The 15,219-nt window shown below is 35.6% G+C and overlaps 1 protein-coding gene across 4 annotated transcripts in view; it reads right to left on the bottom strand.

The window, feature by feature from the left end:
- Window positions 1-15,219, bottom strand: part of NUDCD3 (NudC domain containing 3) — a 138,784-nt gene that overhangs the window by 44,256 nt on the left and 79,309 nt on the right. For all 4 annotated transcript variants that reach the window (XM_074210072.1, XM_074210071.1, XM_074210074.1 and 1 more), the window contains exon 4: window positions 6,191-6,334. In XM_074210072.1, the coding sequence (XP_074066173.1) occupies window positions 6,191-6,334 (144 nt within the window). The remainder of the gene's footprint in view (window positions 1-6,190; window positions 6,335-15,219) is intronic.

Below are 15,219 nucleotides of genomic sequence, written 5' to 3'. Positions count from 1 at the left end.
AAAAAAAAATAGAAATGGTACAAGGATTACATACAGAAACATGTAGAGATAGAAGGCAGAACAGGAAACAAAGAAGGGAGAATACGTCAAAGACAGTAGTATGAATTAAATAATTTCAGAGGTAGAATGGGCATTAGTGTCAATACAGTTTAAACCCTACCTAAAAAGGAACTCCCTTTATAACATATATGAAAACTAGCCACTCAATTTTTGCCTGAAAGTTCCACAAAAAGAGGAAATCTACCACCTCCTGAGGCAACCAATTGCACCTTTGGATAGCTCTTATTATTAGAAAGTTTTTCATAATATCAAGTCTAAGCCTGCCTCTTCATAACTTATTAAGTTATATCTTCCCTCTAAGACCAAATGAAAAATGTCTAATCCTTCTTTCAGAAGACATCCCTGTAAATCCTTGAACATAGCTAACAAGTCCCTACCATTCCATCAAACTATTCTCCAGGTTAAATGGAAATCCATGGTTTCTTCAACAGATCCTTATTAAGGATCTGGAAGCTCCTCATCATTGTAATTGTTTCTTCTTAACTTTCAGTAGTGCTTTAGTGTACTTTCCTAAAATATAGCACACAGAATTGAATACAAAACTCCAGCTGTGGTCTAAATGGGGAAGCACTATCTCTTCCTCCTTGGGACTATCCTTATTCCTGTAAAGTATGCTTCAATACAGTCTAAGATCATTTTAGCTTTTTTGGCTATCTCACCTGATGATCATCTCATCAGCATCCATGGGGTTCACTATTATCTATATGCAGATATAGGTATCATTATTATCTATATGTATTTTGCCCCTCCTGATCTTGTCATTTTGTCCATTTGCTTAACTTGGCTCATGCATTAAAGAAGGAATCTACAAGGGAAACACCAAAACAGAAAATTATTGACTAATCCATCCTCTCTAGAAAATAATGAAAACTGTTTAGCCTTTGGCTTGGAAGTTTTTTTATGTCTAAGATTTTCCAAATCTAGAGTCTAGGGCACTTTGGAAAATAATAAGAGAGAGTAGGGACTGAGAATATAACTGGAGCCTGGAAGTCTAAAAGAGTCTGATGAAAGAGCTGTATGAAGATGGAAAGGTTTTCTTGAAGACAGGACAGCAGAGGACAACAGGAGCCAAAGACTGCTTGATGTCAGGTGTTACAACTATGTTGAAATGTGAAAAACACTTCTGAAGGAATTTGTTCACTATACTATTAAAAGGGAAGTCTACTCCATGAAGCTTAACTTCCAATTCATACTTAACTTCCATTCATACTTGCCTATTCTACAGTTAATAAATGTATTTACAGACCAAGATGGCAAAATATGCCTGCTGGTAACCCTATACTTTTCTTTTTGAAATAGTTAACACATCATTATCCAATCACATCTAAAGGTTGTTCTCTTCCTTCTGACCTTGAGAAATTAACAATCAAGTTATTAGTGATCAAGGAGTATTTTAACCACCCTGGTTAGGAATGGCTCAAGGGAAAGAAGAAAGATAACTTTGAATATTATCAGTTCTCCATGACAAGTTTTCAAATTAAGGCATGGGAAGATAAAAGTACTTGCTGAGGTTACTGCAATCAGAGGAAGATACTCTAATGCTACCCAAGAAAACCAAAAATTTATTTAGTTTTCTACTACCCAAAGTAGATAAATAATTGACTCTGGAATGAGCAGTGCTATGAAATCTGTCAATTGAATTAATCTTTCTGGATTTTGATTTCAAATAATGAAAATAATATACTACCTTGTCTAAATAATGCTTAAAACTTCTCAGGAAAAGAACGCAAAACTAATGAAAAGACAGTCATTACTTTCCATATGTTTCAAGTCCTAAGAAGTTTTTTATAATACTAAGTGGTGAAGTATCTGCAACTTCCATTTCACACTTCTTCCCTTCATTTGACAAAAATGGGATGCTATTACATGGAAATCCATAGTTCTTAGTTTAAAATTTTCCCATTGAGATAATATGAGCAAAAATATAAGGAATATACGACCAATAAAACTATAATATCATACAAGTTTCCAAATATCTTAGAATGAATGAATGAAAAAAGTGTTTATTAAGCTCTTACTATGTGCAAAGCACTGTACTAAAAACTGGAGCTATATATAGAAAAACCAAACAGTTCAAGGAGCTCATATTCTAATGTAGGAGATACCACATATACAAGTTACCTGGAAAGATCCTTTGGAATACAAAGCAAATGGCAATGCATCTTCTTTAAGGTCATTTTCACTGAATAAATCATATCTGTTTCTAATGATAAACTATTTGACAATGCCAAGGACTTCAGTGATGTTTAGAATCTTTTTTTTCCACCTCTTAGTAATTATGACTACTGAGAAGGTGAGGATCTAGCATTCACAGGGGTATTTGCCAGGGTCATTATCACCACAAAGGTTGATTCCTGGGATGACTGACTCTAAAGACTAGGATAGAAGTGAGGCAGAAGTAGGGTGGGGAAGTGGAGAGGAAGGGTGCTGCCATTCTGGGGGGCTCTTGGATTTTTCTATCAACTGACAACAGTTAGCATTGGGCAGTTAGTATCTTTCAGAGATGGCTGCAGGGTCAATGGCCCAGAAGTCATGCTATTCTCAAAACTCTTTGAGTTCAAGGTTCTGGGCTAGTCCATTGGGTTGGCAGAAAAATAATATTTAAGCTGCTGCTGGAAGTGATGGTTTAACTTGCTGACTATCTCCTATTTCTCTCACAGTGTTTTGTTCCTTCTATTGGGTTGGCTTGCCTGCTTTATAGTTATCATTTAGTTGGTAAATGATGAAGATGACTGGACCTTTCTTCATAGCAATTGCTTTGCCATTCAATGGCTGTGAGGATTGGGCTAGAAGTAGGATGGGGGTATGAAATGTGTTATTTCCAAAGCTTCTGGATTCAGTTTTCTGAGCTATCACTACTGGGCTCTGTGAGGTAGTAGTTTGCCCAGCACATATTATCTTTTGCCTTTACTTCAGCATACTTTAATGCTTACTAGCAATAGAAGAATCTTTTCTAGTCTAACCCCTCTCCCCCCATTTTATATTGCTCAAGACAGCAGGTTTAGCTCCCTCTCAGTCCTTGGACCTCTAGATAACAGTGATGGCCTCTTTTGCCACAGTATTGTTGCACCTGGCCCAGGGAGGCACTACTATGACTGAGACAATTCACTTGAACTGCTGCTATTTATTTGAAGCTCAAGAGTTAAGTATGAAGACTTGTTCCCTTGTATACTCCATTATCCAAACCCAGTTTATTCCAAGATCAAGTACCTTTACAGTTACAAACCATACAAGTGTGAAAAGTATCCTCTGTAGGTATGTGGTAGAACCAAATAGAAGTTAACCTCAAGTAAGGCTATTTTAACATGTATAAGAATTCCAAAGCCATATGGGATATAAAATCCCTAAGCTTTTCAACCAAACTCAGTCTCACTGTGAGACTGACATTCCTATCTAACATCTGGTGTGACCATTACCACCCCATTCCCTATCCCCATTCCTATGTCTATCAAAGTTCTAAGTGGTATCTGACTGCTTCAATCAAAAAAGTTTAGTTGCAAGGAGCTTGTTCTAGAATCTAGATAGATGACTATTGGTCTAAGTTGTCAAATGTTTCTGTTTTCTGCTTTAGTTGGTTTCTATTGAACAAATGGAAAGGTTTTTTCTGTATAATTAATAATAGAAGTTAATTAGGTTAGTCAATAATAAACTGATGGTCAATGGATTCTTTCAGTAACCAAATTTATAATTATTTTCTATTTTTCCAACTACATGCAAAGATTGTTTTCAATAATAATTTTTGATAAGGTTTTGACTTTCACATTTTTCCTCCCTCCCCTGATAGAAAGCAATAGGTTATACATGCATAATAACTAGGATAAACATGTTTCTATATTTATCATGTTGTAAATCAGAAAAAAAAAAGAGAAAAAAGCCATGAGAGAAAAAAACTCATAAAATATGAACAAAGTGTAAAAATTGAAAACAATAAGCTTTGGTATGCATTCAGACTCTGTGGTTCCTTCTCTGTATGTGGAAGGCATTCTTCATCACAAATCTCTAAGAACTGTCTTTGATTATTGTAGCTGAGATGAATGAATCCATCATAGTTGATCATCAAACAATGTCATTGTTAATAGGTACAATATTCTTCTGGTTATGCTCACTTAACTGCATCAGTTCATGCAAGTTTTTAGATGTCCCACCTCTCATGTTTTCTAAGAGAACGATAGTGTTTTTCTGATGTCCCACCCCTCATGATTTCTAAGAGAATGGTAGTGTTCCATCACATTCATATATCATAATTTGTTGCCATTCCCTAAATGATAGGCATTCCCTCAATTTCCACTTCTTTGGAAAGGAGCTGCTATAAATATTTGATATGTGATTTCTTTGGGATATGGATCTAGCTCTCAGTTCACAACTCCACCAACAATGAAATGGATGATTTTTGTACTAGGCTTGTGGTGAATGCATAGCAACATATATCAACTGAATAATTTTTTAAAACATCATTAACTTCCAACATCTTATACACCTGAAAAATCCTTTAAGTAAAGTCTTTTATCAAATTTGAAAAAAAAAAGAAAAAGAAAAAATAGTTCTATAGGCCAGGACTCTTGATTCCCCATTTCACGAACTCCCTTCCCCTGTGAGTTCATGTTAAAAATTATTTAACAGCACCTCAAACAGGAAAAAAGCTGCCCAATTATTAAAAATATTTTCCCTCTGACAAACATGTCCATATTTAAAACATTACAAGTTTATTTCAGTAATTATTCAAGATTATCATAATAACATGCACAATTTTGAAATTCATGCAGTCTTTCTATTTGTCATCAAATTATTTCCAAACTGCAACAAAGTCTCAAGATTAAAGCACAAACCGACTCTCAGCAGAGATGAATTCATTCATACTCTCACGGGATCACTGCAATTAGCTTCCTCATTCTCCTGATACCCTGTAACTGAATTCCATCAGCTCTCAAACCACATGATTAAGATGTTTTAAACATTTGTAGTACAAATGTTAGGCTATTTGAAAACCATGACTGAGGAGTATATACATTACAAGCTTACTTGAAACGATCACAAACATTCTGTGAAACAAATCTTAGGGGTTTTTTTTTCTGATTTAAACTTCTCTACTGATGTTACTACTTTTCTGGGTTTTTCTTCTGATCTAAACTTCTGTACTTATGTTACTACTTTTCTATCTTGCACATTTTCAAAGGAACCCATAGGTAGGTAACACTGGATAAAGAGCAGAGTACAAGCTAGAAGAGCAGGGACCTCATCTCATCAATCTCTCAATCTCTCTCTCTCTCTCTCTCTCTCTCTCTCTCTCTCTCTCTCTCTCTCTCTCTCTCATCTATTCCTTGGATTCTCTAAAATCTGCTTTCCCAAAATCTAGGGCACATGCAGATTATACCTAGATTTCCTCTTTTTCTCTATCACAAGTTCAAAAGAATGGCCACCTCGACCTGAGGGTTCCTGATATTTCCACACCAACTACCTTCTCTCTGAAATTCATCCAGAATAGAATTTCCTCTACTTTTGGCAGAGAATTTTCACAAATGTCCCAATAATTAAGATTCTCTATCTTTGCTACCACATCATGCTTCTGTGCCAGGTTTGTGATCTATTTATTCCATAGAGGATTTATAACAATATGGACAATGTAGGCTGTGACCTACATTACTGCAAAGCTTATCCACCTGAATGAGAACAGACTTATCAATGTACCAAAGAAGAGAAGACTGAGTAGAACACTTGTGGTCACATACACCCATACATTCATTTGATCAAAAAAAAAAAAAATGTTTATTATTGCCCCAAAATAACAAAAAATATACAAAGTCAGCAATGAACTACACTGATTCATAACAAATACCCACAAAACTTCTCAAATCAATAATAAAGTGTAGTGTAGTGTAAAGGATATGGGTCCTTTCCAGAAGTAGATGAAGATCACCCCCCCAAAATAATAATAATAATAAACCCCAACTTGGCCCCTTCTCATCTTGGTACTCAATTTTGAGTCCAGTTCATCTTCAATGTCTGTAAAAACTAAATGCATTGGATTAACCAGTCTTCAGAGAAAGATTTACCCCCCCAAAAAAAGCCTCAAAAAAACTAAAAGGGAAAATAAGCAAATGAACAAAATATAAGAAAACTGAATTAGCCTTACCAAGACACATTTCCCCGGCTCAAGGCTCCATAATGAACTTTCAGTGTTGATTTTATGGGTGAATTTTCCTTCCATTAGAACACGTTCGCCACTCCCTTCTAGTACTGCCACACGGATAGAATTACTGCTGAGATCCACAGACACCTGAAGACATAAGAAAAGGAAATAACTGAAGGTCATAACACAGAGGAAGAAGAAAAATGTCTTGTGAGATTAGGACTAAATTCTTAAGACAGGGAGTTAAACACTTTTTCCCAAGAGAGAGAGAAAACAGATTGTAAATTCAGATTATCTCATTAAGAGTAATTAGGTACAAACTTACCAAGATGATATCCAGTAAAACTTTACCTCAAAGTTACAAATTGTTATCATGTATTGTAAATCAATACAATATACAGTTTTTCTAGAAAATGTATAGATTCAGTAAAGTATGGTGCTCCTTCATTTTTATAGAAACTAAAACTTCAAGATTAAGCTATCTCCAGACATTTGATAACAAGTATGATATTATAGCTCTACGTTATTAAACATGATAGATAACCAGAAAAAAAGGAGGAAGGGAGTTAAGTTCTTGTAGTTTTTGAGTCTATAGTAAATAACTTTCCAGGATAGAGAAAAATGTCTAGCTTTGAAAAAGTAAAAGCTATAAAGTATTCCTAACAAAATAAAATTTGAAGTGAAAGTGAAAAAAATTCCTGGATTTAGAGATGAAAAGAATCTTAAGAATTATCTAGTCCAATGTCCTCAATTTACAGATGAGAATACTGAGGTCCAAAGAGGATTAGAGTGACTTGACTGTCAAGGGAACTACAATCCTTCCAGTTACTCAGTTTTACAATCTCAATGTCATCCTTGGATCCCCACTCTCACTCACTTCTCATATCTAATCAGTTCTCAAAGCTGGTCCCTTCTTTTTCAGTCAACAAATTAAATTATTAAATTCTGACTTTGTGCCTGGTACTGTATTATGGTCTTGGAATACAAAGGCAGGCAAAAACAGTACTTGCCCTCAGAGAGCTCACATTTGAAACAGAGATAGGCAAAAAACTCAGTACAATCAGGACATAAATGGTGTCAATGGGAAGTAATTTCAGAGGGAAGGCAATGGCTTAATTGTAGAGCTGTGATCTACGTGAGGAGGGAGTCAAGGACTTTTTTTTGGAAAAAAAAAAAAAGGATCTGAGCCGAGTCTTAAAAAGAAAATATAAAAATCAGGAGATAGAAACAAGGTAATAAAGAATTTCATGTGTGGAGAACATGAAGTGAAAAAGCATGGTGTTAGGAGATGGAGTGTCAAGTTCAAGGAACAGCAAGAAGGCCACTATGTCTAGAGAATGTGAATGGGTGCAAGATGTGAGAAGATTGGGAAAATCTGCCCATAGGAATTAGTCACAATTGTTATAATGGTATAATGATGCTGAAGGACATAAATAATTGCTCAGACACCAAGGAACAATTCAGTTTCACACAAGCTATAATTTAATGAAATCTGTTGATTTTCAATAATAGTAGAAATGTATAGTAGTAGTAATAGTAGTAGTTAGTAGTAGTAGCAGTAGTAGAAATGAGAAAAGAATCTACTCATATGTGACTTTCACTGCAGATGTCATGTTACTGGAAACTTTATTGATGATTTACCATTAAGATGTCAGATTTTTCGTCTGAACAATTTCTGAGACATGAAAAAGTATCTGTGTGTATATGTGTGTGTGTGTGTGTATAAGCAACACAAACAGCAGCTACATTAATAACAGATTTAGTAGTAAAATCTCAAGACAGGTCATCTCATGTACAAAGTTCACTATTCTATCCTTTAATGAGTCACTAATCTTATTAAGTTATGTGATAATAACAATTTAGAACCATACCCTATGACATACATTAACCTACAACATACTGTCTCAATGACTCCAGCTTACATTGCCAAGAAATCTAACTAAAAAGAAGGGAGTACCCAACCAGGCAAAGCTATCATCAGTCAGTGTTTAGAAAAGTGAGGATATTTAAGATGAAGTTAACTCCCTCATGGAAAATTTTGACAAAGTTGTATGTAGGTGTCATTTTAAGGCTGAACATTTTCCACCCAAGAAATAATCAAATACTTATCAATTGAGTGGTTGTCCTTTGGGGGGGGGGGGGGCACGGCGGCTAGGTGGTGCAGTGGATAGAGCACCGGCCCTGGAGTCAGGAGTACCTGAGTTCAAATCCGGCCTCAGACACTTAATAATTACCTAGCTGTATGGCTTTGGGAAAGCCACTTAACCCCATTTGCCTTGCAAAAACCTAAAAAATAAAAAAATACATACATATATATATATATATATATATATTCCAAGGTAATAATGAGGAAACAAAACAGAAACTAGATGATGATAACAAAGCTTTGTTACTTCCCCAACTGAAAATTCATCTAATTAGAAACCAAGAGGAAAGTGGAAGATTCATTTTTAAAGGGGACTACTTCTTAAGATTCAGTAGTACAATTATCAAAAGTTTTCAATCTAAAATAATGTTTTTAAACACTCTCTCAGACTTCTCATAACAGGATGAGATACAAAAAATTCTATTCCCTAACTGTTCCAGAGAAAGAAAAATAAATCAAAAAGAAGAGGGATGAAGAAAAGTGATCAAAATACTCCAGTGACAGAAATGAAAGGGGGAGGGGGGTTCCAAATGGTTTGAAATTTTATTCTAAGGATGCTCTCAAAAAAAGCTTCTCATGCCTCCCTCTCATTCTCCTAGAATCCAATCCCTATGACCTAGAACAGAACAAAAGTTTTATCAATTAAGTTGCTAAAATCATTTCTCAGAATTGTCTGTCACATGATCTATTTGAAATTAACTGTGGCCGACAGTTTACCTTCAGAAAAGACCTGAGAATAAAGCAGTCCAGATAGAAGGTGACTCAAGAGGAAAAATGATATAAACTATAAATATAATATGAGCCATAATAAAAATAATATAAGCATTAACTAGACACAGGCCAGAGAACTGAGTAAGCAGAGAAAAAAGAGGAACACCATTGAGAAATACTTTTTCTGTGATCCCAAGGATCAAAACACTCAATCTGAAGATGAGGAAGCACAAGCTATTGAATCTAAAGACTCCAAGAAAAACAGAAATTGGGCTCAGGCTAAGACAGAACTCAAAAAAGACTTTGAAAATCAAGTGAGGGAGGTAGAAGAAAAATTGGGGAAAAAATGAGAGAGATGCAGGAAAAACATGAAGAAGTCAGCAGCTTAATCAAGGAGATCCAAAAAAATGCTGAAAAAAATAACATGTTAAAAACTAGCATAGGTCAAATGGATAAAACAGTTCAAAAAGTTATGAGGAGAAGAATGCTTTAAAAAGCAGAATTGGCTAGATGGAAAAGGAGATAAGAAAGCTCTCTGAGGAAAACAAATCCTTCAGACAAAGAATAAAACTCAGGGAGATTGCTGAATTTACAAGAAATCAGGACACAATACTTCAAAACAAAAGGAATGAAAAATTAGAAGAAAATGTGAAACATCTCATTGAAAAAACAACTGATATGGAAAATAGATTTAGGAAAGATAATTTAAAAATTATTGGAATACCTGAAAGTCATGATCAGGAAAAGAGCCTTGACATCATTTTCAAAGAATCACTACAGGAAAATTGCCCTGATATCCTAGAAGCAAGAGGGCAAAATAGAAATGGAGAGAATCCACTGATCCCCCCAAAGAAAGAGATCCCAAAAAACCAACCCCTAGGAAGATTATAGCCAAGTTCCAGAACTCCGAAGTCAAAGAGAAAATATTACAAGCAGCCAGCAGGACACAATTCAAATATCATGGAACTGCAGTCAGGATCACACAGGACCTAGCAGCAACTACATTAAAAGCTCGTAGGGCTTGGAATATAATATACCAGAAGGCAAAAGAGCTTAGAATGCAACCATGAATCAACTACCCAGCAAAAATGAATGTCCTCTTCCAGGGAAAAAAATGGACTTTCAATGAACCAGGGGAATGGCCAGAGCTGAACAGAAGGTTTGATCTTCAAATACAGGACTCAAGTGAACCATAGAGATTGGAGGAGAGGGGGGGGGAAATATGAGGGGCTTAATGATGATGAACTACATGTATTCCTGTATAGAAAAATGACACTGATAATACTCATATGAACCTTCTCAATTAACAGAGCAGGTAGAAGGAACTTTTATAGATGAAGAACAGGAGAAAGCTGAATTTGAAGATAAAATATGGTGTAAAAATGGAGTCAATAGAAAAAAGGGAAATGTAATGGGAGAAAGAAAAAGGAGAGGGGGGAATAGGCCAAGATATTTCATATATAAGATTTTTCTTTATTACAATGAGCTATTGCAATGATATGGAAGGGGGGAAGGCAAGGTAGAATGAGGGAATCTTTGCTCTCATCAGAGGTGGCTAGGAGAGGAAACATCATATATATACTCAATGGGGTATAGACATCTGGAGTAAGAAGGAGAGGGGGAAGGGGGGGATGTGAGTGATGGAGGAGAGGATGGACCATGGGAAGAAAGTGGTCAAATATAACACATTTTCTTTTTTACTTCTTGCAAGGGGCTGGGATCGGATGGCCTGTCTGGGATCACAGGGCCAGGTGGATGCTGGGCCTAAGGGGTGGTATGGGGGCTCAGGGCCTCTCGGCCCCAGGACCAGGGATCTGTCTGCTGTGCCACTCACCTACCCTACAGCAGAGTCAGAGTGAAAGGAAAGAGAAAATATAGTACATGGTAGTGGAGAAATACGAAAGAAAGGAGTTGCAATCAGCAATGGCAATGGTGGAAAAATATGAAAGTAACTTTTTCGAAGGACTTATCATAAAGAATGTGATCAACCCATGATGAGTTGTTGGTGTTGGAACAAAGACTCAAGCACGTTTTCTTATTATCATTATTTGGGGGGAAGGAGGCCAAATGGAGCTGGGTGGCCTGCCTGGGGCCGCACAGTTGGGTGACTGTTGGGTGTCTGAGGCTGGATTTGGACCCGGGAGCTCCTAGATCAAGGGTCAGTGCTCTGTCCGCCACCTAACTGCCCCTACTATTATTATTATTACTATTTTATTTTGGGTCCTTTTTTTTGGTTTTTGCAGGGCAATGGGGTTGGGGTGGCTTGCATGGGGTCACATAGCTGGGTGATTGTTGGGTGTATGGGGCCAGATTTGGGCTCGGGTGCTCCTGGCTCCAAAGTTGGTGCTCTGTCCACTGTGCCACTTGGCCATACCTACAATTATTTTTTTAATTTAAATTTTTTTCTCTCCCCTTTACTTTATTGGTCATGCGGGTCTATATTTTTTGAGGGGAGGGGGTATTATGTTTACTCCTAAACAAGAAATATAAAAAAAATTATTCGTATAAAATAAGAATAAATGAAATAATTAAAACTTTAAAAAAGTAAAAAAATTAAAAAACTAGACTCGACAAATCTCAAAAAAAGGGAATGAATGTTGTATTTTTATCAAAGGATTTTTCAGCATCTATTTAGATAATCCTATGATTTCTGTTGGTTTTACTACTGATATGTTTAATTATGTTGAGTGTTTTCCTAATGTTGGATCATCCCTCATCCCTGCCTACCTGGTATAAATCCAAGCTGATCATGGTGTATTATCCTGGTAATAATTTGCTGTAGTCCCATTGCTAAAATTTCATTTAAGATTCTTGCATCAATATTCATTAGGATGATTGGTCTATAATTTTCTTTGTTTTGGTTCTTCTTGGTTTAGGTATCAGCACCATGTTAGCTTCATAAAAGGAGTTTGGCAGACATCCTTCCTCTCCTATTTTTTTAAAATAGTTTATGTAGAACAGGAATTAATTTTCCCATAAATGTTTGGTAGAATTCACCGAGAAATTCATCTGGACCTGGAGATTTTTTTAGGGAGTTTATTGATAGTTTCTTCAATTTCTTTTTCTGAAATGGGGTTAAGTAATTTATTTTCTCTTCTGTTAATCTGGGCAGTTTGTATTTTTGTAAATATTCATCCATTTCATTCAAATTGTCCAATTTATTGGCATATAGTTCGGCAAGGTAGTTCCAAATTAAATTTATTTAATTAAATTAAATTAAAATTAAATTTCCTCCTCACTGGTAGTTAGTTCACCCTTTTCATTTCTGATACTAGTAATCTGGTTATCTTCATTTTTTTAAATCAGATTAAGCAGAGGTTTGTCTATTTTATTGACTTTTTCATAAAACAACTCAGTTTTATTTATGAGATCAACAGTTTTCTTGCTTTCCATTTTATTAATTTCTCCCTTGATTTTCAGCATTTCTAATTTGGTATTTAATTAAGATTGTGTAATTTTTTTCTTTTTCTCACTTTAATTGCATACCCAATTCATTGATCTCCTCTTTATTTTATTCATATAGGCATTTAGAGATATAAAATTTCCCCTCAAACCTGCCTTGGCTGCATCCCATAAATTTTGGCATGATATCTCATTATTATCATTTTTTTTGGATATAATTATTATTTCTATTATTTGCTGTTTGATCCACCCATTATTTAAGAGTTATTTAATTTCCAAATAGTTCTTGGTTTAAGCTTTCTCTGACCCTTTATTACATCCAACTTTTCTTGCATCATGGTCTGAGAAGTGTGCATTTATTATTTCTGCCTTTCTGCATTTGATTTTTTTTTTTTAGGTTTTTGCAAGGCAAATAGGCTTAAGTGGCTTGCCCAAGGCCACACAGCTAGGTAATTATTAAGTGTCTGAGACCAGATTTGAACCCAGGTACTCCCGACTCCAAGGCCGGTGCTTTATTCACTATGCCACCTAGCCGCCCCCTCTGCATTTGATTTTAAGATTTTTGTGCCCTAGGACATGGTCATTTTTGGTGAAGGTGCCATGTACTGCTGAGATAAAGGCATATTCTTTTCTATCCTCATTAAGTTTTCTCCAGAGGTCTATCATATCTAAGTTTTCTAAGATTTCATTCACCTTCTTAAATTCCTTGTTTATTTTGTTGTTAGATTTATCTAGTTCTGAAAGAGGGAGATTGAGGTCTCCCATTATTAAAGTTTTGCTGTGTATATGTCTCCTATTTCTCACTCAGCTTTTCCTCTAGGAATCCCTGGATGCTATACCACTAGGGGCACATGTGTTTAGTAATGATATAGCTTCATTACCAATGATGACTTTTAAAAAGATATAGTTTCCTTCCTTATCCTTTTTTTTTGTTATTTTTTGGCAAGGCAAATGGGGTTAAGTGGCTTGCCCAAGGCCACACAGCTATGTGGCAGTGGTTGTTGTTGTTGTTATTATTATTATTATTATTATTATTATTATTATTATTATTATTATTATTATTATTAAGTGTCTGAGGTCAGATTTGAACCCAGGTACTCCTGACTCTAAGGCTGGTGCTCTATCCACTGTACCACCTAGCCGTCCCTCCTTATCCCTTTTAATGAGATTGATTTTTGCTACCCCAGAATTTTTTACATTTGCTGAGGCATAATATATTTTGCCCCAACCTTTTACCTTTACCCAATGTGTATCTCTCTGCTTCATATGTGGTTCTTGTAAACAACATATTGTGGGATTCTGGTTTTTAATCCATTCTGTTATCCACTTCCATTTTGTGGGACAGTTCATCCCATTCACATTTACAGTTAAGATTACTAATTCTGTATTTCCCTTCCCATTTATCTCTTTCCTATTATTCCTCTCCTCACCAAAATTTTACTACCTTCCCCCTTTGACTTTTCTTTTAGAAATTTAACTTTCAGTTTATTTTCACTTATACCTTTCCTTCCCTTTTATCAGTCCCTTCATCCCTTAGCTTTTCCATTCCCAGTCCCTTTCTGTAGATTGTTGAGATTTTTAAACCCAAGTAGAAATGTATCTCATTCCCTCATTGAGCTATTGAATAGAGTTTACTCAGTATTCACATTCTCCCTTCTTTCCCTCTAAAATTTTAAATCTTTGTGCCTCTTCCCTTGGTGCTCTAATATTAATCAGGCATCATTCATCACAGTTCAATTATTTGATTGCTTTGATAAGCTCCTATTGTTATCAAAATGGTGGGGGCAAAGCTAACCTGTTCCCAGAACCCTTCCCTAGCAAAGATAAATGAAACCTTTACTCTGACATTCACACTAAAGATCCCATCAAGAAAGAGAAGAGTCAAAGAAGTTTTCAACTGTAGACATCATGAAGGATCTTCTATGAAGGTCTGTCTCTTTGGGAAAAAAGGGGAATATATATATATGTATGTATGTATATGTATATATATACATATATATACACACATACATACATATATACAACATACATATATATGTTATCACATATTTGATTGCTTGATAAGCAGCATTGACTCAAATTGCATCAATTATAATTACAATCATTTTTTACCTTTACCCCCTTTTCAAGTGTCTTTCAAGTACACACAATCCTCCTTACAAGCTAAAGTATCATCCAAAGCCATATCATTTCTTGAACTATCTGTGCCCCTCCCACAGGACTCTGATCTAATTAACTGTAAGAATCTTGAAGATCTCTGAGTACTGGGAGGCTCTAGAGTTCTCCATCTGAGAACTTTACAAATGTTTGAAAGTAACAGACACACTCAGGTCCTAGCAATTTATGATGCCCTCATTAAAGGTACTTAGCACTTTGTGATTAAAGTGAATCAAACTATAAAGAGACACAAGTTAAAGTTAACACCCTTGCTTTTCTTCCCCCCAGGGCTTTTTGTCTCAAACATATTGATGTGATCTTGGACTTCTTCAAATAAGAGACAAGACCCAATTAGACCCATGTCCTTTGGGTTGTTCTCTTCAATTATATTCTACCCTCTAACTTTCCTTAGAGAATTAAAGTTCTAAAGAATTAGAATTGTTAGAGCTTCCCTTTTAAAGACCAACATTTGTATAAACCAATTTTGTTTTAGTTCCCTTTTTCATATAACTCTTCAGCCATGTATTTGGCGATTTAATTCTCTGTTCAGTTCTGGTCTTTGTGTCAGGAAATTCTGGAAGTCCTATATTTCACTGGACATCCATCTTTTTTCCCT

The sequence above is a fragment of the Macrotis lagotis genome, chromosome 1 (assembly GCF_037893015.1).
Source record: "Macrotis lagotis isolate mMagLag1 chromosome 1, bilby.v1.9.chrom.fasta, whole genome shotgun sequence".
NCBI lineage: Eukaryota > Metazoa > Chordata > Mammalia > Peramelemorphia > Peramelidae > Macrotis > Macrotis lagotis.
The sequence above is the reverse complement of the archived record's forward strand: the minus strand, read 5'-3'. Positions and strand labels throughout refer to the sequence as shown.